Source organism: Balaenoptera physalus (genome assembly GCF_965194825.1).
Source record: "Balaenoptera physalus genome assembly, chromosome: 1".
Classification (NCBI taxonomy): Eukaryota; Metazoa; Chordata; class Mammalia; order Artiodactyla; family Balaenopteridae; genus Balaenoptera; species Balaenoptera physalus.
In genome coordinates, this window is record NC_138882.1 from 49,707,133 (window position 1) to 49,730,105 (window position 22,973).

General features: G+C 50.5%; 1 protein-coding gene across 1 annotated transcript in view; it reads right to left on the minus strand.

The window, feature by feature from the left end:
* CACNA1E (calcium voltage-gated channel subunit alpha1 E) overlaps positions 1-22,973 on the minus strand; it is a 560,326-nt gene that overhangs the window by 64,896 nt on the left and 472,457 nt on the right. Inside the window, exons 17-29 of the mRNA XM_082473793.1 lie at positions 21,748-21,860; positions 21,225-21,356; positions 20,675-20,747; positions 19,707-19,824; positions 17,609-17,676; positions 16,030-16,127; positions 11,874-11,930; positions 10,044-10,697; positions 9,316-9,629; positions 7,123-7,282; positions 5,813-5,942; positions 5,050-5,109; positions 4,170-4,276 (exon numbers count right to left, since the gene is read on the minus strand). Coding sequence (XP_082329919.1) covers positions 4,170-4,276; positions 5,050-5,109; positions 5,813-5,942; positions 7,123-7,282; positions 9,316-9,629; positions 10,044-10,697; positions 11,874-11,930; positions 16,030-16,127; positions 17,609-17,676; positions 19,707-19,824; positions 20,675-20,747; positions 21,225-21,356; positions 21,748-21,860 — 2,084 coding nt within the window. The remainder of the gene's footprint in view (positions 1-4,169; positions 4,277-5,049; positions 5,110-5,812; positions 5,943-7,122; positions 7,283-9,315; positions 9,630-10,043; positions 10,698-11,873; positions 11,931-16,029; positions 16,128-17,608; positions 17,677-19,706; positions 19,825-20,674; positions 20,748-21,224; positions 21,357-21,747; positions 21,861-22,973) is intronic.

Consider the following 22,973-nt stretch of genomic DNA (forward strand, 5'->3'; position numbering starts at 1 on the left):
CCTGCGGTCCCTACTGAGATGCTGGCCCAGCCCCGCCCACCTGCCTGCCAGAAGCCCTTCACTAAACATGGAAGACAGGCAGCCTGAGGGCCAGACAGCATCTCCATCACTGGGCAGGATCCCATAAGGTTCATGTAGTCAACCTGCACAGTGGACACATGACCCCCCTACAAGACAGCCGACTCTGGGGGGTGCCCCAAAGTGAGGAGTTGTGTCCAATGTGCAGATACCCAGAAATGCCAAGGCTGGAACCATCTCTGCTTTCCCACCCAGCAGACCAGGAAGCAGAAGTGATGGCAACAGGGTGTGAGAAAAGTGGGAAAAGCAGTTTCTGGTCTTTCAGTGGACAATAATTATCAAACAGAAGAATCCCTCTTTTTCAAATAGAAAAAGATAAAAGAGAAAGGTTTCACAGGCCCAGTCACTCATCAGACTTTTCTTGAAACCACAGAGAGGAAAAGGCACAGTCAGGATATTTATAGCTGGCAAACACTCCGTGTCCCCACGTGGCCCAGAAAGCGGGGTGTTGTGAGGGCAGTGGGATGAGGGAGAGCTGTAGCCAACCTCTGCCAAAACTCTGCCCCCCTCTACACAGGTATCGGGCTTACGGAGGGAGACCTGAGTGTCCTTATAAATGCTTTATAATGTAAAAGTGGACTCGGAAGAACAGGAAGGGTGCAATACAGGTATCTTTCCATTTATTTTCTTATCCCTTGCTATGCCCACACTCAGAAAATAAACCCCCTTCCCCTCCTCCTCAAAAGTCAATAAAGTGCCCACATGGAATGTGTCGAGTTTACATTATAAAGAATCCCTTCACTTCATATGTGCAGCTATAAAGAAGAGAGATCCCTTTTCAGCCAATACATAAACAACATACATGCTCCTAGAATATATACATGATGGCAGGTGCAGACCGCTTCAGTAGAAGGGCTCAGCTTTCTCTGAGAATTCAGCTAGAGGCCATTTTCTCCCCTTGGTTGGGGTGTTGCTCCTGGGACTTGGGCTGGGTTTTGAGAAGGCTCTGGCTGCCAGTGGTGGAAGAGATACCAAGTCACTTCTGATTTCTGAGGAGCCACGGAAAGGTATTACCATGACAATCACCATCAGTTCTGCTCAAATTGAGCAATAACCTTTGCAGAAGCCTCAGTAAAACAAGGTTCAATTTCAAGGAGAGAGAGAGAGAGAGATAGGGCAGGAGTAAGGTTATGTGAATGCTGGACATTCTTAGGGGCAAAAATATGGGATATGACAATGAAAGTTGTATCCACAGGGAGGGAGGTCCTTGACAAGCCTACAGAAAAACTCACACGTGGTTCTCTTGGCCTGAGCCCCTGACCACAGCCCCGCAGTGGGACATAGGCCTTATTCCGATGTCAACCTGTTTCAGGCCAGGCCCTTGCTTTGCTGGCAGGGGAAACCCTGACTAACCCTACCAAAGTGATGGAAGAGCTGAATTCTCTGTGCCCTTAATGAGGAAAGGGAGAGAACAGAGTTAGAAAGCATGAGCATAGGAGCAAGAGAAGGCATTACCTGGACCTCAGCAAACGTGACGAAGGCCAGAGAAGGGGGGTGTGGGCCTGTCCCATAAGCAGGAGAAAGGGGAGAGGAAATGTGCATGGCAAGCTTAGAAGGATGCTAACAAAAGAGAGAGTGTGGTTGGAGAACGATGAGCAAGTACCATTTACATTTTGGAGAGAAATGAATAAAAAGTTCAAGAACTGAAATCACTAAAAGCAAGCAATGGATCAGAACACTCAATCCATCACAATACGCGTGGATCCCAGAACCAGGGGATTCCTGGGGTACCCTGCACTGTACCTGGTCTGAGGACCAACAGAGAGGCTTCGGCTCCGGGGCTGTTAAGGCTTCCCCCGCCACAAACACCAAAGCTACCACTGCCATGTTTCAAAGCGCACAAAGAAAGAACAAGACAGATGACAACCCTCCAGCCCGTCGTCACTGCTCTGGATCTGAGGAGACACAGCTGGACTGTGGACATGGGGCAGGCATTCCTTTGACACACACCTCCTTCCCACTGGCACCAACACAGGCCAGGTGGGTGTGTGCACAACAACCAGGTCTTGGAAACCAGCCTGTGTTCAACTTTTTGTGTACGTTATGTCTCAACACACATTTTGCTCCATATTCGGACTTCATGACGTGATGGAGAATGGAAGCATAAGGAAGGGAATTCACGTTTACTGATCGCTCACACTGGGTAAGGCTCCCGGCTAAGCCCTTGACACACATGATTTTGTCTCCATGTCAGAGATGAGGAACGGAGGTTAAGAGGGTTAATACTTTGCTATGTTGCTCTAGGCCATGAAACTGGGAAGTGGAGGAGCTGGGCCTTCCTGACTCCACAGCCCACCCCCTTCCTCCCACTCTGCCCTGTGACCCCAATGAACTCTGTTCTTCCTCAAGATGAGGTGGCTCCTTTCCTATACGCTCCCCTCTCCTTGTCCTTTATTTCTTCAAAGAGAGACAATGTATTTTACTGAGATCAAAGTAAGGGAGAAGAACAATATGGTGAACAACGTACACAAATGAGCCGGTAAAATGAGAAGGGAACGTGACTTTAAAAACTCAGGGGTAAGATTTATCTCTAACATAAAAAGGTGGACCTCCTTAGGACAAAGGCAGACTTTGGTGCTTCTTTCCATGAAGGAGGAGGAAGAGGAGCTGGGAGTCCCCTTGTTAGAGGCAGAGTTGCCTTTATTTTTATCTTGCTATGAGAGTCCATACAGGGACCAGATGCTTGGAAAAATGTCATACTTTTGTGAAATCTCCTTGGGAACAGTTCAGAAACGTCTGATAGGAGGTTTCCTTGTGAGGGGCACAGGTGACTCCACGTGACTCTAACGGGGTAAATACACTGGTGCACATAAGGAAAAAGGACACTGGAATTGTCCTGACTGCCAGCTCAGGGTCACAAGTCACATTCAGCCTGGTTCTTTGGAGGGTCCCCCATGGCTGGGGCAGCAATGGACACAGTCTACTTCCAGGTTCTGGGAGGTCTCAAATTCTTAGCACAGCTGGGGACCTTTCATCTCTCCTCCCACTCTTGGCCACCTGAGGAACATTCCTTCTTAACTCTTACCCCATTTCTTTCTCTGCCAGATGGATAGGGACGGAAGCTGACAGTGTCTGGGGAGAAGGTGAGACAGATGATCCCTACTTGACCAGTTGGATCTGGGAAGGTCAAGCCTATGGAGGTGTTTTGCTCCTTCCCTTTTGTAGCTGTCATCAATGACAGAAGCTCCCAAATGCTTTCCTTGTGCCCCGTCACACAGTGTAGCTCGTCTTGCCTAGAAGACTTGGCTTTCTCTTGTACTCAGAAGGCTGGAGGGCATTCTACTGTGCCATCCGGCAAAGGGTAAAGCTGCTCCGACAGTGGAACAAGGTACAGACAGAGCCCAGAAGGCTGTCATTCATCTTCTGGGGCCCTCTACCCACTAGCTTAGGGAAAATGCTCTGACAATATGTCTACTGCCTAGCTACACCCTGGAGGGCTAGGAAAGCCCTTCCCTGGATCAGTGTTCCGGAAAAAAAAAAAAAAATCCCCTAATGTAATGAACATGGTTAGTCGCCTGAATGGTTTTAAGACTGTTTTCCTAAGTGTGTTACCAAGGAAGGTTGGGAAAGTCTTTCCTTCTGGAGTTCATCACATTAACCTGCTTCTTATGTCCTTCGAATAGCTCCGGGGTACTTCCGCTCATGAGCAGAGAACCTCCCCATACCCAGGATTCTGTGATTCCCCAACTCTGCTCTACCTGCTGCATTTTTCTTTCAAGCTGATCCTTTGTTTGACAGAATCAAGAAATGAAAGGGTACCTCGGCTGTCCCTGGGTCCCGCGCTGAGCCCGTGGGGGCACACAGGTGAGTGCCTGCCCAGGCTCACTCATCTCGAAGGGAGGAATGCCAAGGCCTTTGACTTCTCCCTAGAGACTCGCTCTGCTCCTGCTTCACCAGTCCCACGACTCAGGGCGTGTGAGCTGAGGCTGTAAGGCTCTCAGGAGCTCTGTCGAGGGGCAACTGGGAAGCAGATTCCCAGGGCAGCGTTCATTGGCACCACTGAGTGAACTGGCCCTGGAGAAGCCCTCAAATCAGCCGTCTCAGGAAGGAGGGAGGGAAGGGAATTGAACAAGAAAAAAAGAGTTACTTACGCCAGAGCAAAGGCCACCAATGCACCAACCACTACCACAAAGTCGAGGATGTTCCACAGGTCTCGGAAGTAGGACCCGTCCTGCAGGATCAAGCCCTGGTCTATCATCTGCAGGAGGAGGATGTGAACAGCCACCGATGAGCCCCAGGAGGTGCCGGTCATATGTGCCCTGAGCTCTGGGCTCCCCATGGCAATGCCCCCGCTGCCACTGCCTCTAAAAAGCAACCCCGCACGGGGACCCAAGGAGCAGGAGGACAGGTCCCACAGGCTCTCTCCACCTAACTGTGAGGCCCAAGGCCCTTCTCACAGCCACCAGGGTTCACTTAGACTCCTTGGCTCCGCGAAAGCCTCCACATCCCTCCTTACATTAGTGGCTCAGAGCCCCAGGCATTGCCACATATGTGCAGACGAGAAAAATCTCAGATGGATGAGACTGGGAATAAGACGGTAACGTGGGGTGTTATGGTGGCAGGGAAGAGAGTGGAGGGCAGTGAGTACGGTTGGGACTCAATGAGGCCAGGAAGACATCCTTACCTAACCCTCTGCCTTGGCAGGTACCCAGGCTCAAACCAGGAAGAGTGTTGGGGAGGTGAGAACAGTCCCCATGCCTGAAGCACCTCTACTGCCTGCCTGAGAAGGGGCCTGCCTTCTTCCCGGGCCATGCCCACAGGTCTGCACCGGTCTAAATAGATCCCCACAGTCACGTCCTGCCACGACAGACCTCACCGGGATCTGAGGCTGGAGGAGGGGTCAGCAGAGGTGCCGCTGAGATTCTGTCATTGATCAGGAGGTGACAGCCCTGGGGAAGGGCACCAGACTAGAGAGGCAGACAGGTGGCCCATCCAAGCCCCAGAGCCCAGGTTTGCTCTAGAGGCTCTTACCTTTATAACCATCTCAAAGGTGAAGACGCCAGTGAAAACATAGTCAAAATACCTCAGCACCTGTAAGACACAGAAGGTAGAGACCACCAGGCTACACACACCCCTCAAACACGGGCTCTCCTGCACGCCCACCCCAAGCCCCGCTCATTTCTACCCTGGAACAGAAGCTTGGAGTTGTAACTGCTAATCAGACGCAGGGAAGAGAGGAGTCGTGGATACCGCTGGGGCCCCATGACCCGCTGGCCAGTCCTTGGCCCTTCCCTCCCCTGTGGTCAGAACTTAATGTCTTGGGTCTGAATTGCCCCACAGATCTCTCCCTCCCTGGGATCCTTGTCAGTTCCAATCCTCCCCACCCCCTTGACCCCTCCTGACATCCACCCTGGCCCTCCAGGAGGTGCCTCAGCTCCCTGGGAGGAGCTGCAGTGCCCCGACTTCACCCACATCACCCATGCCCCTAGGTCAGACCCCACATCCAACCCATGGGTGACTGCAGACCACCTTCCAAAGCGCTGGCTGGCTCTGGGTGTAAGGCCCGCCGCTGAGCATAAAGGTAAGCAGTGTGGTTAGGGTTAGGGCTGGGGGTGAGGGCTGGCCTTGAAGTGGTTCACACTTTGCCCTGAGGAATAGGACCAGGCAATCTCTCAAGCCTTTCTCGTTCTCCAGGAATCTTCCTTAGCTCATCTCTAATGTTGGGATGGCAGGGGCTGGGATGAGGTGGTACCAGGGCACGACGGGGGCTGGCAATCGGCCCCTGTGCACCCACTTTGTTGCGCTCCGAGTTGGTCAGGACGGGGTCCTCGGCCGCCAGGGCGATGCTGCTGGCTGCGATCACCAGGAGGATGCACATCTCAAAGTAGCGCAGGTTCACGACGTAGTGGCAGGCCCTGCGGATCCTGTGGGGCGGCGGATGAGCCCGCTGAGCCGGCCCCGCTTCCCTCCCATTCCCATCTTTCCTCCCCCACGCCCATGCACATCAGCCTCTTCCAGACAGCCAGGCCCTGGCCAGAGGAAGCCAGGGGGAGAGCAATTTAATTTCTCAGGCACCACCCTTGACTTAAAGTCCCGGTGGGGGAAGGTAATCAGATTGGTTAGAGGCTGCGGTATGCAAGCCAAGATACACTATCTGCAAGCACATCTGAGCTGTGGGGAGCAGCAGCCAGCACCAGGTGACACACGCTCGGGTGGCTACAAGGTACCTTCCACTGTGTCTCAATGTCTCCTCCCCAGCTGTACAGAAACTGGGGCACAGCAAGGAAATCCTAAGAACCAATAAATGTAAAAACAGACCTCGATCCTAAGATTCCTGATGAAAGCAGCAACGGGCTTCCCTGAGCCTCAGGTATTCTGATTAAAGTGACTATTCTACAGACAGCATCCTGGCCTCGGTTGGCCTGACATCTCTTAGCCCCAGTTCCTTCCTTCCCAGGGCCGTGCCTGAATACTGCCCACATGGTCACTGAAAGCCTTCTCACCTCCCTAGACTCAGAAGCTGGTCTACGTGTACATCTTGCTCATTTCCAGGGTGGAAGGCAGTTTCTCTTTCAAAATTCCATCTTTCCTAAATCTAACCTTCCAGATTTTTCTTCACCAACCCCATCTCATGCCCTGCTTCTGCTCTGCGGGACACACCCACTTCAAAATTCACACATAGGGCAGCCGACAGATGATCTAGTTATCCTAGGCTCCCTATCCTCAGCTCTGTCCACCTCTGGAATATTTGGCGACACATCCCAAGTAGATTTCCTTCCTTCTCACCACCCCCCCACCCCCCCGCCCCACAACCTGCTAACCAAAGAGTAGGTGCAGGGTCCTTTCCTCATGACATTTCTCATTCTGTACCGTCTTAAATCACTCTTTAGACTATGGGCACAGAGTTCCGAGGCTGTTCGTTAATTCCATGACTCACCTCAACTAGTGAGCACCCTGGAGTCTTCAGATGTCTGGCCACGTTCCACCAGGAAGGCTCAGGAGGAAGACTGGACCCCCATCCCTCCTCCTCATCACCCCGCCCTGGCTCAAACCTTGGCTGTTTACTCCAGCACCAAAGGGAGGTGGCAACGGAGGGTGTCTTACGGGTTGGTGGTGCTGAAGATGAACATTGAGCTGTGGGGCACCATGGCTTTGCCCGTCTCACGCTTCTCCTTCTTCTGCTGCTGCTTCTCCACCTCCTCCTCATCCTCTTTGATCTCTGCCTCTTTCAAGGGACTGGCTTCTCCATCAGTCTTGCTGCTGACTGCAAGAGGAACGTGTTGAAATCTTCAGAAACCTTGCTACGTGCAGAACGGTGCCCTTCATTTTCCACTGGGGATGGGATGGAGGGGATGGGAGAGGGAGCTAGGGATGTGCCTGGCAAGGTGCCTGAAAACATCGGGGTGTTTGCTAGATTATACTGAGTTAAGCCCTGCTCTCTTCCTAGCCTTACCCCTGCCCTGATTTCAGGTGGTAAAGCCTTTTTTTTTTTTTTTGCCATATAAATGATAATCATGTTTCCCTGGGTAAAACAGAATGGTTGTTTCTGTTGTAAAGTTTACAAAGTTTATTTATATCTAAAATCTGGACTCTTTGTATATATTCACTTATGGCACTTTTCACATCAGTACACCCTGGACGGCATATATTATTATTCCTCTTCTACAGATGGCAAAACTGAAGTTCAGGGAATTCAAGGACCTAGCCTAAGGTCATACAGCTGGTATGGGTTCCCAGTTTAAAATTCTATCTCCTTTCAAAGAAATCACATTGCAATGGAAGATTTTAAGAAGACATTACTCTGTTTGTGGCTGCCTTTCTGGCTGTGCTTTTTCCCATCATGATTAATGTAGAAACAAGAATGCAGTATTCACGCGAAGATGGGTCCATGACTTTATCCCAGGATTGAGAGGATGAAGAAGCAGTGACAGAGCGGGGCTGCTGGACCACTACTCTCTGTTTCCTTACGCAAGTCCCAGCGCGGGGTGAGCGGCAGAGAGGATGAGGCTATCCGAGTGGGGCAAAGGAACCTCTCCCACATTCCCATTCAGTGAATGCTTCTGCCCTGGAACTTTGTGTAAGCAGCAAACCTCTGAGGTCCTGACCCCTTCCAGGTCCTTCCAAAAGGTAAGTCATCCAAAGTGTCCAAAAACCCTCTGATGACACGCTCTTACCTACGACCAAGGACAGGGACTAGCCGCAGAAAGAGAACAGAGGGGGGGTCAGACTTTCTTAATGTTGTGTCTCATAAAGGAGGGCCCCCAAAACTTCATTATTAGAACATAAAATTAAATAAGACAGCAAAAAAGGTTGTGAGTCTGAGATCCTAAGACATGCCCACCCAAGTCAACCCCAGGGGCACCGGATATGCGAGATTTCACTTTTTAAAGTAGTACTGGCAGTTTGAAGAATACTTTGAGACATTTTCTTCACTTTGAGAGGGTGAAGAAGTGGGAGAGAGAAAAACAGGGAGAGAGGACTGTTCTGTGAAAAGAGAAAAATATGGGGAAAGAAAGAGAGGAAAAAAAGCAAGAGTGGAATCCTGTGGTCACGATTCAGTGACGATGAGGTGGATGGTGGGATTAATGCAGAGATGGGTGGGGGGTCAGGGCAGGGATGGGTGTGGGTTAAGTGCTTTTTGGTTGTTTCCATTTAAGGTCTCACAGGTGAACATCCATTGCCTTCAGGAACTATGAGAGAAAGTGTGACTAAGAGCTCCTAGGAGAAAAAGAGTAGCTAAGAGTAATAGATTCATAAAATGTTAGCACAGGGAAAAGATCTCAGAGGTCATCTGGTTCGATGCCCTCACTTCACAGATAATAAACTGAGGCCTCGAGAGACACAGGGTTTAGGAGGCTACACACGGAGCACAGCCAGTGCCGGCCCGAGCCCACCTGCCATCTTCTGTTCCAGCAACAGTCCCCAAACTGTCAAGTGGCAGAGCACCTGGGGTGTCCCAGAGAATGCCGTCAGATATTCATACAATAAATCAAATAGCTGAATATACAAATGGGTAAAAAATCACATGTGATCTCTCTGAAGACTCTAGGATGGTCACAGGGGCCAAAGGCCTAAGGACATTTTAAGGGCAAAACTTAAGATTGAGAAAATTCTAACTTATTTTTCTTGCAAACTGGGATAAAACTGCTGCTATTTTTTTTACATGCTGAAGAGTGATTTCATCCCACTGGTGGGGTTTTCCACGCAGCTTTCCAGGGATGACTCCAGAGCCATGACTCCCCCAGCCCCGGGCACGATGGGCGATGGGGGTGAAGGGGACAGGAACTGCATTCTCACTGTGCACCACGGTCGAGTCCACCAAGGGGCCCACGTCGGGGATGGCGACGGTGACGCTGGTGCTCTCGGTGGCAGCCTTGTCCGTGTTGGCCGTGACGCAGGAGAGGTCGGGCTCACTCTGGCTGATGACCCGGCCCATGTCCAGCTGAACGTCCCCCAGCAGGGCTTGCTCACTGCTGCCCTCTGGCTCCTGCTCTGCCAGCGCTGCATCCTTCTCCGCTTCCAGCTCTGGTTGGGGCAGGACGAGGGGTGTGTCGGCCTCGTCGAGGGCTCCTGCCAGCCCGGAGCCTCTGGACACCATCAGACTGTTGGTCCTGTGAAGAGAGAGGGGGACACAGGTGGTGCTCAGATCGGGAAGCTGTTCCGAAACGGCTGATATGCCTGGCGAGAGGGAGAAGTGCGGGGAGCCGAAGCAGCCCTGCTGGAGAGCACGTGGCATCCGGTGCCTCCCACCCCACCCAGCCAGGCAGAGGAGCTAAGGTCCACGGGCGGTATCCACTGCCTTTACTCCTATCCATTCATCCACTACCCACTCCCAACAGGAGATGCCCTGGTTTTCAGAGGGGTAGATGCCATTGCTGTCATACTTACACATGCCTCGTAAAAGGTGCATTAGCGTCACTTCCATTTTACTAAAGGGGAAACCGAGGCTTAGAAAGGCTTACATTGAAGAACCCCTAATGCCAGCCGCACTACATGCCTCCAGCATGCTCCTGTGTCTAATTTACCTCCTTAAGTCCTGGGATCGCTCTTCTTCCTGGATTGTGGGCTCCTTGCCCCCGTGGCTGTCCCTGGGCTCGAGGTCCCTCTCCCCGTCACCGGGCACAGCTTCATCCAGACTCCGCTCCTGGCTGGCAGACCTGCTCCTGGAAGCGGAGGAGGACTCCTTGCCCTCCGTCCTGACGCGGCGGTGCCGGCTGCGCCGCTGGCTCTGCCTGTGCCTGGCCCGGTCCTCGAAGGTCACCACGGTCTCCCCGCCCCCGGCCTCCTGCTGGGTCGGGTCACAGTTCCCGTGACAGGGCCTGGCCAGCCAGGGCGGCTCCCGTTTGCCCAGGGACAGGGGGCTCCTCTGGTTGTCCAGGGCACTCGACAGGTCCCCTCCGTCCCCCTTGAGGGACCCCCCGCGGCTGACGCGCTCTTCCTCACACTTGTCCAGACCCAGGCCCAGGGCCAGCCCCTCGATGGGCCTGGGTCTCCGGTAGAGGCTGGGGTGGGCATTGAGCGGGTTGAGGGGGCTCAGGGGGTTGAGGGGATTGAGGGGGTTCATGGGTGGGGCCTCCTCCTTGTTGAGGGCCTCCTGGCTGGACATCTGCATGTGCCTCCTCAGCTGGCTGGTGCGCTGCTCCCACACCGACATGTGGTGTCGGCGCCTTCGCTCCCTCCTGGCAAAGGGGAGAGGGCGAGGGCTTGGTCAGAACTGACGGCTAAGGGCCAGGGAGGGCGGCCACGGGGCAGAGGCCAGCCCTCGGTGGCCGTGGGATGGGGGGACACACAGTGCGGGGAGCAAATGGGAGAGCCCAGGACCTGCAGACAGGGTGCACAGAAAGATGCGAGGGGCCGAGGGCGTGGTTGGACCACTGCCCCCCCGGTCCGTGGGGCTTCCCGCTCTAATCCCTGCTCCGCAGGAGCTGAGAGGGGTGGGGTCAGCCCAGGACTGAGTCCCGGTCCCCAGGACAGTAGTACGAAGGCTTACCGGATCTCCACTCCCCCAGCTCCCCTTTGCTTTCAGGGCATCAGCCTGTACCTGCTCTGTGCCCACCAATGGCCCTTAGTTCAAGGTGAGAGGCCTTTCTTCCTCCTCCTCTCCCTCTCCTTTCCCTTTCTGAGGACAGCCCGGGAGAGCCAGGGCTGAGAAATACAATGGGCAGGTACTATCCAAGGGTGACGGACGACAGTGGCGAGCAGACCCATGTTATAAAAGGTCTTGGCATCACTCTTGCAGTGATGCGGTGGGGTCTCTTCCACAACCACTAATAAAATCCATGGGACTCTATGTCCAGGGACCACCAGCAACTCATACTCAAAACAACCGTTGAACAATCCAGCTCAGGGGCCTGGCTGAGCATTCACGTGGCAGCGGGAACACACAAACGTGACACAGAGAGTGGGCTCCCACAGGAGGGGGTGGGGTGGGGTGCACGCCTATGCCCGCACTCACACACACCTGCAGGCGCACGCCTAGAGCCCGTGCAGGGGATGCTCACATGTGCCCACACGCATCCTCACTGGGGCCCACACGTGCTGTCCACAAGTGCCTGCGTGAAAGGCACCCCACCGGCACTAACGACCCACGCCGACACGTGCCCACTCACAGGCCACACGGAAGAGCAAACTGCACACGGGGTCACGTACCTGAGACGCACACTGAGATAGGCACATGGTGAGAGGTGCGGAGGGGCAGATCCACAAACCATGTGCACGGAACGCCCACGCACACACCATGGCACACACTGACACGTGCACGCCCGGTGCCACTCCACCCACGGCAAGGACAAAGACACGGTGTCCCCGCACCCACACGTAACCACTCACAAACACGCAAACCGGTACACACATACAGGTGGCTGCTGCGTGGCTCCCACATCGACATGTGGTGTCGTCTCCTTCTGTCTCTTCTGGGGAAGAAAAATGCACAGGTTCAGTTCATCCTGACCTCTAGGACCCGCAAGCCCCACGGCCACCAGCCGATCTCCAGGGAGAGGTGCAGAATCCCCTACGTGTCTGCTGCCCTCTGTAGACTCCCAACCTTCAACTCTCCGAGGGAGTGACCTTGGCTCCTGGCTGTGTGCAAACACACGGATCTAGTATTGAAGCAAACATGCAGGCACGCAAAGGGTCTATTGTTTCCCAGAGGTAACAGCTTCGGATACTCAGTCATCAAGCCCCACTGGCACTCACGCTTTCACCTAAATATCCTTCAGAGACCTATTTTGGAAACCCTGTAAACTTGGACGAAGAGTTGTATTTCCCCCTGATCATGTCTAGGATATTCACAAGGGTGTGACTCCCCAGCTCATCCCTCCAATCTCACACAACATGCAGGGAACAAATGCACTGCCATGCACACCATCGAGGCCACCAAGTAGCCCACGGCCGAAGGCGGGGCCACCACTCCATGCGCTGCTGTCCACATACTTCAGGATGTAAGCAGTGTCCTCTGCATGTGTGCAATGCAGTGGCCCTGACCAGAGGCCTTGAATGTTCAGTCTATTCAGCTGGGTAAAGCACAGTATTAACCTTCCTGGCCTTGCACGGGGAAAAATCTCTTCTACAGACACTCACGTGTTGTGTCCTTTCAAACACAAGGAAGGTCAGAATGGTAGGGTAGAGGCATCACCCACAAAGGCAAACAGGAAAAATGAAGCTGTCAGTGCTCAGGTGGAGGATTACACGTCTGGGACACCTGTGGAATGAGCTTGCCCCAGTTCCTGGGCTGACAAACCCAGTCTGGCCCAGTGGGCCCTGCCTGGACCTGGGAGGTTGGCAAATGCTGCTCCTTCCCTGATGAAACTGACAGCCACCAATGGAGAACACGCAGGCAAACGAGCGCCGTTCAAACACCATGTCCACATCTGCAGAGAAGCGTGGTCCACGGCGGGCAAAGGGAGCAGAGGCAGCTGTTCTGAGCCTGAAGAGGCGCAATGCACATAAGCACCCACGGAATGGATGTGGCTATCACTGTGGAGACACCTGTGAGCTCCACAAATGAATGCACCCCTCAGCATCGACAGCTGCAATGCACGTGGAGCGGCCACGCCAAGAAGCATGGGCAGCAGAGAAAGAGAAGCACACGCTCTAGACGGGCAGCATGCACTCCCACCAGGAAAAGCACCTTCCACTGGCTATTTGCAAATTCTCAAATATTCAAATGCCAGCCCTCCAGAAGCACATGTGTAAGAGTGTAATTACATGGAAGAATTCTCTCTCTCTCTCTTACATGCTCACGTGTGTGCATACCCACATACGCACGCACACGCACGCACACACACACACACACACACGCCAGGCAAAAGAGAGAACCAACCTCTAATTTCCACACAAATCAGATACACACTTCAAACTTCACTTCTCCAATCATACATACAAAGATCCAGATTCACATCCCATCACAACCATTAATATGTCTTCATACCTAACATCACAGAGAAGCATCTCTCCAACTCATGCATATATGACCTCACATACACCCTGCAAGGACCCTGTGGATCAGGAAGGGTGGTTGGTATTCTTCATTTCGAAGATGGGGAAACAGGGATTCTGAGATGCTAAGAGGTTCCCTCAGCGTGTGAGGGACCGAGCTATGACTAGCACTTGGGCCTTTTAATTTGTAACAATGTTCTTTCCGTGTTTCTCTATGGACACCACGTTCGCACTTAGTTATACCGTAGTCCGGAAGTCAGGGGTCTGGCCTGCAAGCCCAGGCAGCGCACACACACCCTGACAACGTTCCACCTGCAGCACCCACCTCGCAGCACAAGCACCGCACCCAAAGCCTGCATCTCTGCTCATCTTGGATGGTCACAGCACCTCTCCCACCTCACTGTGCCCGGATACGCACACAGCTCAATGCCTACTGCCGTGTGCCTACCAGCATCTCATTCATTCTTTCATTCCATAAATAGTGATTTTCTACTCTGGGCCAAGCATCCTTCCCCCGCGTATCTCTAAACCCACTCCTCCTCCAGGCTTCCTCATCTCAGTAAATAGAACCACCCACTCCTAAGTGACAGCCAGCCCTACCCACCAGCATGTTTGGATACCTGTGTATATATATTTTTAGCCCAGACTCATTAGTGCAGGGAAAGTGGAGTAGAAACTGCTCAAGGCCCAGAGAATGCTCTAGGGAGGAAGGAGTTGTTTCACCTTTCTTCATCAATCTTTAAAAAATTTGCCAGGGCGGGGAGTTTTTTTCTCATGCAGGGGAGGGAGGTCCCCACACGTAACTCTGGAATGTTCCTACAAGGCGAGGCCGAGGACGTTCATAGGCTTTCACACGAGCTCTGGGCAGAGAAGGGCTCCTCCCTGATCAGTTTCAAGTAATAGATGACAGGGTCTGGGGCCAGGATAGAGGTCCAGCTGCCAGGGGTCTCAGACCCTCCCCAGTGATACCCCAGGACCCCTCACTCAGTCCTCAGGAGGGCCAAGAAGCCACAACAGGAATTCCGTGGTTCTGTGGTCACTTCTCAAGGCCCTTCTCCAAGGCCCTCCCCCAGCAACCATACAGCAGTCAGCACCCCCCCCCGGCAGGGCCCACGGCCTGCCGGTTCCACCAGCAGCCACAGGGCCAGGCTGGATCCTCAAAGAGAGTCTACACTCGCCACTCTAATTTATCACCTCCCATTCTCTCCCTAATCCGCTCCAACTGGATTCTGTTCCCACTGAGCCACTGAAACGGCTCTCGGGAAGGTCGCTAAGAGCGTTCATTTTGCCAAACCCAACGCTCCCTTTTCTGTTCTCATCTTACGTGATCTTTCAATGGTCCTGAGCTCCGCCGTCCACTCCCTCCGTCTGGAAGCGTGTTCTTCTCCACGTCTCCAGGACACCACGCTCCCTTGTTCTCTCTCCCACCTCCGGGCTGCTCCCCGTCAGTCTCCTCGCGGGTTTTCCTCGAAGCACGGAGTGCTCTGGCCTCTGTCCTCAGCTCCTTGCTTCTCCAGCCCACCTCTCCCTGGGTCAGCTCGCCCGGGCTGACAGCTAAAATGCCATCCAAATGCAAATGCTCCCCCAAATCCTTATTTCTAAGCCCGACTTCTAAACTCCAGATTCACAGGCCAACAGCCCTTTCAACATCTTCACTTGCATGTCTTATAAGCATCTCAAATTTAATGTGGCCAAAATGAACCTTGGATTTCCACTGTTCTCCAGGCTAGCAGTAAATACCACCATCATCTACCCAGTTGTTTAGGTTCAAACCTAAAAACCTGGGGGATACGTTTGTTTGTTCTCTTTTTTTTTTCATCCCCACCTCCATCACATTTATTCCATCAGCTCATCCTATTGGTTCTCCCTCCAAAATACAGACCGAGTGGGATGACTTCTCGTCTTCTCCATTGCTACCATGGTCTAAACCACCACCAACTCTCACCTGCTTTACTCTGAGAGCCAACCTCTGTCTTCCCGGCTCCAGTCTGGGCCCCTACAGTCCATCTCCACAGAGCACAGTGACCTTTTAAAAGGGTAAATCCTAACCTATCCATCCTTCCCCTCTAGACCCTCCTATGGTTGTAACTAGAACAAAAGCTAAAGTCCTTCACCTGGGCCTTCAGGACCTCCCTGGCCGTGTCTCCTTCTCTTCCCCCTTGCTCCCTTCATACCAGCCACACTGGGCCTTGCTGGGGATGTTCCATCTTCGTAATGTCACACGACCATCTTCTACACATTTAGGTCTCTGCTTAAATATCATCTCTTCAGAGAACCCCTCCCAGATCGCCCGAAGGTACTCCACCCAATTCCCGTTCCTCTGCCTTAGTACCCTGTTTTATTTATTTTACAGCTATTCTCGCTACCTAAAATTATTTCTGTGTATTCATCAGCTATCTTGCTCACTGAAATAGAAGCTCTGTGAAAAAAAGACCCTGTCTTGCTCACTGCTGTATTCACAGGACGTTTCCTGGCATGGAGCAGGCGCCCTCTGAGAGTTCACAGCTTTGGAACCGAGCAACTGGCTGTCAGCACAGGAGCCCAGGGGTCTGTGAAGTGGGGACACTGACTCACTCGATGGAAGGCATGTTGGGCGCAGACATCGGGCTGACCTCCTTGGCCTTCTGCAGCGCGTGTTTCTGGTTGAAGGCCTCCTCTTCTTCCTGTTCATCCTAGACACAAAGCAGAGAGGACTTTGTCTGGGATCCTCGTGAAGGATAGCAGCTCCCTTGGCTCTCCCCAGAAGGCGTTCTGGAGACCAGGCGAAGCGAGACAAGCAGGGGAAGAGGTGAAACAAGGCAGAATGAGGTCAGGTTGGCTCACAGACCTCAGGTGGCCAGCAGCCAGCCCCCTTGAGACAGCAGCCTCCTGGCCAGCAATTCTGGCCTCCACCCTGCCCCATCTCCTCAGGAGAGCCGAGCAGTTCTACCCCAACCCCAGTCCTCAGGGGAGCTGGCCGGGGCTGCGGAGGTCAGAGGCCAGAGCCGACCCTTCTCAGATGCTCTGCAGTGTCTGGAAGTGATGGAGGGGGACCTTCCAGGCAGAGCCCCCTGAAGTAAACGCCACACTTCCCATCACGCCCTCTTCCCTGCACAGCTAAGTGACCCCACCCTGGGGCTCAGGCAGGGACCTCATCCCCTCACCCACATTCCTGCTCATAAATGTCCCTCTACGTGATGACACCAAGGAAAGCCAGTTCAGGTAAAATGACTAGAGCTACTAAGAATACATACATCTTCACAGCCTGCTCTGGTTTTCACACGCATCATTTTACTTGATCCTTGCAGTACTCCTGTGAGGTATGCAAGGCAGATATATCATTCCTTTTTTACAGATGAAAGAAGCAATGCTAATGGAGACCAGGGGTCAAGCACAAGCTAAAAGAGCCAGTAAGTGGTAGATGCATGACTCACAGCCAGCTTTTCAGATACTAGAGCTGGTATTTTCCCCTGCCTGCAGATAAGAAGACCCTCAAGGATGTAGGGAAGAGCAGTCACAGAAACATCACCAGGTTGCTATGGGCTCTGCCCCAAACCAAATTTGTATTATGTGGGGAGAAGTTTTCACTCATCTCCCTAGACCATCCCACTGCAATCGGTATTGCCTCCACCCCTGAAGAAATGACTCAGAGGAAAGAAAGGAACAGTTCTTTGAGCAATGTAGCATCTAGCTTCATTGAAACTTCCCTCAAGGTGACCATGGCCACTGGAATACCCCAGCAGACACAGTCTAGGAACAGAGATGATCCTGGCCCCTCTCACCCCCAAACCCAGAAGTGTGAAGGCACATGATTGAGGTCACACAGCCACAGGTCACAGGAGCAGAGGTGGGACTTAAATCCAGGACTTTGGTGTTTTCTTTATTTTCCAGGGCATAATTCTGCAAAGGATATCTTTGGGAGTTTGCAGTGACTAAGTGATTATCTTCTACATCCCATGAGAGATCCAGTCTGCTCCAAGGCTCAGCAAACTCAGTGAAAGTGAACCAGGCTCCTTTCATGGATGTGTGGCTCTCCAACTGTCCACAAGCTCCCAGAAGGGGCCTTCCTGGCAGGCTTGAGCCAGGCAACGCAGACTTCTGGAAGCAGCCCCAAAGCCCAGCAGGCACCCAATGGCACTAGAGAACCATCGGATCCCCGGAGAACAATGCTTACCTTGGTCAGCTCCTGGGCATTGGCCAGATTGTCCACAGCGATGGCCAAGAATACATTCAGCAGCGTGTCTGGGGTGATGAGTTAAGGATGGGCAAGTAAGAAAAGCAAAAGGCTCCAGCAAGGCTGAGAGGGCATCTCCAGGCCTTTCCTGCCTGGGACACCAGCAGGAACAGAAACCGCCCCAAAGAGTCACTTACGCAGGGGCTGTCGGGGGAGGGAGAGAGATGTTATGCAACTCTGTTTGATGGAGAATATGTCTTCTCTCCTTCCACAAGTCATCTCTTTGTACAGGACAAAGAAATACCTGAATCAAAGCTCCCAGAGGGCAAAGTGAGCTACTTTGTGACAAACTGGCCTTCCATTTCTGTGACTCACTGCCTAGCTTTCTTTTTATGGGTTTCTCATGTTTAGTTTATAGTCTGCTCTGGCCCCTAGAAGTTTTCAGGGCAGAAAACTTAAAGGAATATCACTGTTCTGTGAGACTATGGAAAATGCAAAAATATAGCTGCATCACATGGCTGTCCCTTTTCACTCTAGCAATCCCAATTCAAGGCAAGTCCCACCCCCCAAAACTTCTAATGATCATGTAGAAGTTTGCAGTTTATAACGTAACATTCAAGCAAATTATCTCATTTACTATTCATAACCATCAAAGGAGAGAGATATTGCTTCCTCCTTTCAGATGTGAAAACTAGAAGCTCAGAGAGATTAAGTGACTTTCCCAAGGCCACACAGCTGGTAAACAGAGTTGCTGGGATTAAAACCTAAATCTTTCTGGTCTGGAGCCCATGACCAGCCATGGATTTTGGAATTAAATGCACTTAGTTTCTAGTCTCCCTTCACAATTTAGTAATTGTTTGACTTTGATTAAGTTATTTCCTCTAAGTCTTGTAAGGTAAGGATTAAATGAAATGGTGCCTGAAAAGCATTTAGTACAGGGTCTTATGAATAGCACAAGTATGATAAATGTTAGCTATGCTCAGTAATATCAGCATTAATCACAATACTAATATTTTTGAGAACTTACTATGTGGAAGGCTCTGTTCTATATTAACATATAGAGTTGCCATATGATCCTGCAATCCCACTCCTGGGCATATATCTGCAGAAAACTAGAATTCGAAAAGATACATGCACCCCAATGTTCATTGCACACTATTTACAATAGCTAAGACATGGAAGCAACCTGAATGTCCATTGACACATGAATGGATGAAGAAGATATGGGATATATATACAGTGGAATACTACTCAGTCATAAAAAAGAATGAAATATTGCCATTTGCAGCAACATGGATGGACCTAGAGATTATCATACTAAGTGAAGTAAGCCAGACAGAGAAAGACAAATATCACATGATATCGTTTATATGTGGAATCTAAAAACCATGATACAAATGAACTTATATACAAAACAGAAATAGACCCACGGACATAGAAAACCAAGCTTATGGTTACCAAAGGGGAAAGGGGGGAGGAGGAATAAATTAAGAGTCTGGGATTACATATACACACTACTATATATAAAATAGATAACCAACAAGGACCCTCCGTATAGCACAAGGAACTATCCTCGATATTTTATAATAACCTATAAGGGAAAAGAATCTGAAAAATATATATATATGTGTAACTGAATAACTTTGCTGTACACCTGAAACTAATACAACATTGTAAATCAACTATACTTAAATAAAAAAGTCTTTTTTAAAAAAATAAAAAGAAAAAACATATAATTAATTCATTAGTATTATAATCTTGTCACTATTTCAGCCTATAGTGATCTCTGTTCTTTCTTATTTTCCCCAGCTCATAGTATCTCCAACCATTTACTATAACAGACTCACATGTTTTTATTTGTGATGATAATCAGATAACTTGGATATTATGATATCTGATAATTTGGATGATACTCTATCTTGTTTATATTTATCTTCTTTATCCAACTAGCAGATGTTCCTTAAGATCGGGATCCTTGTGTCTCTTAGTACACCTAGCAATGGCCAGCCTAGTGCTACCCGCACCACTACGACCACCTCCTCTTCCTCACATGCTGGTCCGTGCAGGCAGCACAAGAGAAGCCTTTTAAAAAGGATACAGTTTCCAAACAAGGTGAGCACAATGAAATAGATAGCTGACCACATGCCTGAGCTGACCCCACCCTGGGAGCGGATCCCATTGTACATCACCTCATTCCAGTCCTCACCCGTCAGGATCTACACAAAGCAAACAACAGGCAAATCAGAGATCTGGGTTGGATGAGAAAATGGGGTCAACGGAAGGGGGAAAATTCTGGGCCTGGGTCTTTTCCATCTATCCCTTGCTTGATTATCCTGCCAGAGAGAAAAAAATGTCACGCCCATGAATAATCCTCAACTTCCTTCTGATATGTAAGAGACATTGAAAACAGAAGGAGAACATCAAAAGGAAAGATTCTATTCCTCAAAATATAGAGTCCCCCCACCCTGACCGAAACCTCAGCTTTGCCCGGCGAATCACACAGATGAGGTGGTCTGGTCACTGCCTAACTGTCCACGGGAGCTGCCAAGATACAGCTCATGAGACAGCAGCATTATTGGAAGGGGCCTCATGGGCTCCAGTTCTGGAAACCTGGGTTCTGGTTCAGCCTCAGATTCTGGCTAAATAGTGTTCTCCTTTAGCTCTTAGACATTATTGATTTTGAGTTTCCCCCATGATTTAAAAAAAAATTTGGGGGGGGGGGTGCGTGGAAAAGATACTTCCTTAAATGGACACGCGGGTTTGAAGATACTTCCAATTACATAAAACCAGAAATGCGATGTTGCTGAATGACTTTGACTAACATCCCTTGCAAACTCACAAGTGTAAGGAGAAAGCCAATGAGGTCATCACAATAGAGATCTTTTATTATTGGTAAGGACATAGCTATAGAAATGCTAGGAATTACAGTGGTGATGATTACTCAATAAGCAAGAGTACCCAGCTGCCTGACAGGAGCTTGGAGAGGAAAGGGAGGATTCTCTTAACACATCATTTTGTAGCGTGTGCACCAAGGGATCCCATCTAACATTTTTTAACGTCTCATACCTGGAATACAGTCATGATGGCTGCAGGGAAGGTGTCAAAGTTTGCTGAAGGAGTCCCATCATTAAAGTTGAACCTGAAGAAGGAAATTCAGAGAGAATGAAATGAAAATCTCACACACCAAGTTTTCCTTTCCCGAGATTATGCCGTTTTCATCACTACTTTTCCCCTTTCTCCACATCCCCCTCTGCCCTACTCTTCCCTCATCCCAGTAACTTACGAAGACAGTTTTAGTGACTACTACTGGGGGACTGTGCACTTGAAGGGCCCTGGTAATGGGACGGGGTCTGGGCTGATCCTGAGTTACAAAGCCCCCGGCTGTACCTTTCAGGGACAGCTCCAGAGAGAGGGGCCCCCTCAATAAGAACCCTGTACAGTGTGAACGGATTAAAAACAGAGATGTTTGTTCCACACACATGCTCGTGGTTGATTTGAGCCACAGACACGAACAAACGAGATAGTTAACATGGCAATCAAATTAGTGACCCCAGCGCTCACAGGTTGAAGTCTAGGTTTTGAGGCTCCTTTGGATGCAAAGTTCATTGGTGCTTACCTGCCTCCAAACAGCTGCATTCCTAGGAGAGCAAAGACGACGATGAAGAGGAAGAGAAGGAAGAGCAAACTGATGATTGACTTCATGGAACTCATCAAGGAGACCACCAAATTCCGCAGGGATGCCCAGTACCTACAAAAACCCAGACAGCATTACAGCAGTGAACACTAAATACCAAATTATCTCCATGCACAGCTGGGCATCTGCCTGGTGGTCTATGAGATAAGCCGCATCTGCATACTTGTAGGAAGGAGAGATGACAGCAATAATGTGGCTCCCCTTGGGAATGTGGTACAGGATACGGCATCATGGGCATTTTTCTGGTTTAATCTTCGGAGAAGAAGAAGGAATATTTTGTAATAACCTATAAGGGAAAAGACTGAAGACTGGAGTCGGGGGTGGAGTCGGGAAGGGGATCATGTGGTAAGGGCATGCGGGGATGGAAGGAAATAAATATAATGAGGCAGAGAGAAGCATCCACTCTCGAAGGTGGTTGAGAAGAGTCTAGATTCTGATCACTTACTTGGTTATTTTAAATATTCTTAGAAGCCGGAGAGCTCGCAAGACACTGATTCCAAAAGATGTACCAGGTCTGAAGATCGCCCAGACTACTTCAAAGATGCTGCCCACTGTGACCTAAAGAGCCAAACCCAGCCACGGTGAGAAGAGGAAAAGGAGGAGGAGGTGAATGAGGAGGAGGAGAGAGGAGCAATTTTGTATTCCACAACCAACAGTGCTCACTGGGCCATTTTGAAATTCAGACTCTCCCCTCCCCAACCCAGCTCACCTGCAACAGGACCACCTATTTGTGAAGGCTGCCAAGGAAAAACAAGACTCTACCACCTCTCTCCCCACTGCTCCCCACTCCCCTTGCTAAATTTCCTCCTTCATACTATAGATTGCTTTACTGACTGCTGTTCTGTCCTTTGTGAAAACTGCAGCAGTCATTCACCACTTCTGCACACATCTGACAGCCATACTGTTCTTATAACACCTTGAACAGACAAAAGAGTGGTCCTCAAATGAGAAAACAAGTTTAAATTAATACAGGTTGCATTCCAATATAAAAACCTCTGAGAAGATCCACGTTCTCTCATTGTCCTAGAATTCAGTGCTAACAAGAATGTTTCAGTCACCTGTACATGAAATATCTTTCATTCGCTCAGGACCCCATACCCCAACGTGATGGTACTACTTGGTGGCATAGAATCTGACTGCTATAGAAATAGCAATGTCAAATTAACCATCCAATTTGTTTTATGCTTTAATTATATGTTGATTGAAAGTCTACTATATTCCACACACTGCACTAGGAGAAAGAACAAAAATTAATTCTCACAACAATGCTGAAAAGTATGTACATAAGGGAACTAAGGTGAAAATGGCCTTTCACTAGTTATTATGCCTGAAAATTGCCTGTACCCAGAAGCATATGTTCCAAGTTAAAATGCAGATTGGCAAGGGCTCAGAGTCGTTAGCACCTAACTGGAGATTTGGCAGAAAAAGAAGTAGGTTTGGCAGAAAGAGAGGTGGTTCAGGAACCCAAAGTTTTGCAACCTACTTCTGCTGCTAACTGGCTGTGTGAACTTGCACACGAGGTCTCCTATTTACTCATGTGTAAACGGGCAGCCTAACTCCCAACACCTAACATCGTGGACGTTAGACCCCTGCAAGCAGTGGGGGACAAAAATGTATGTGAAAGCACCTTGAAGACTGTTAGTAACGCACACATTTATATATCAATATTAT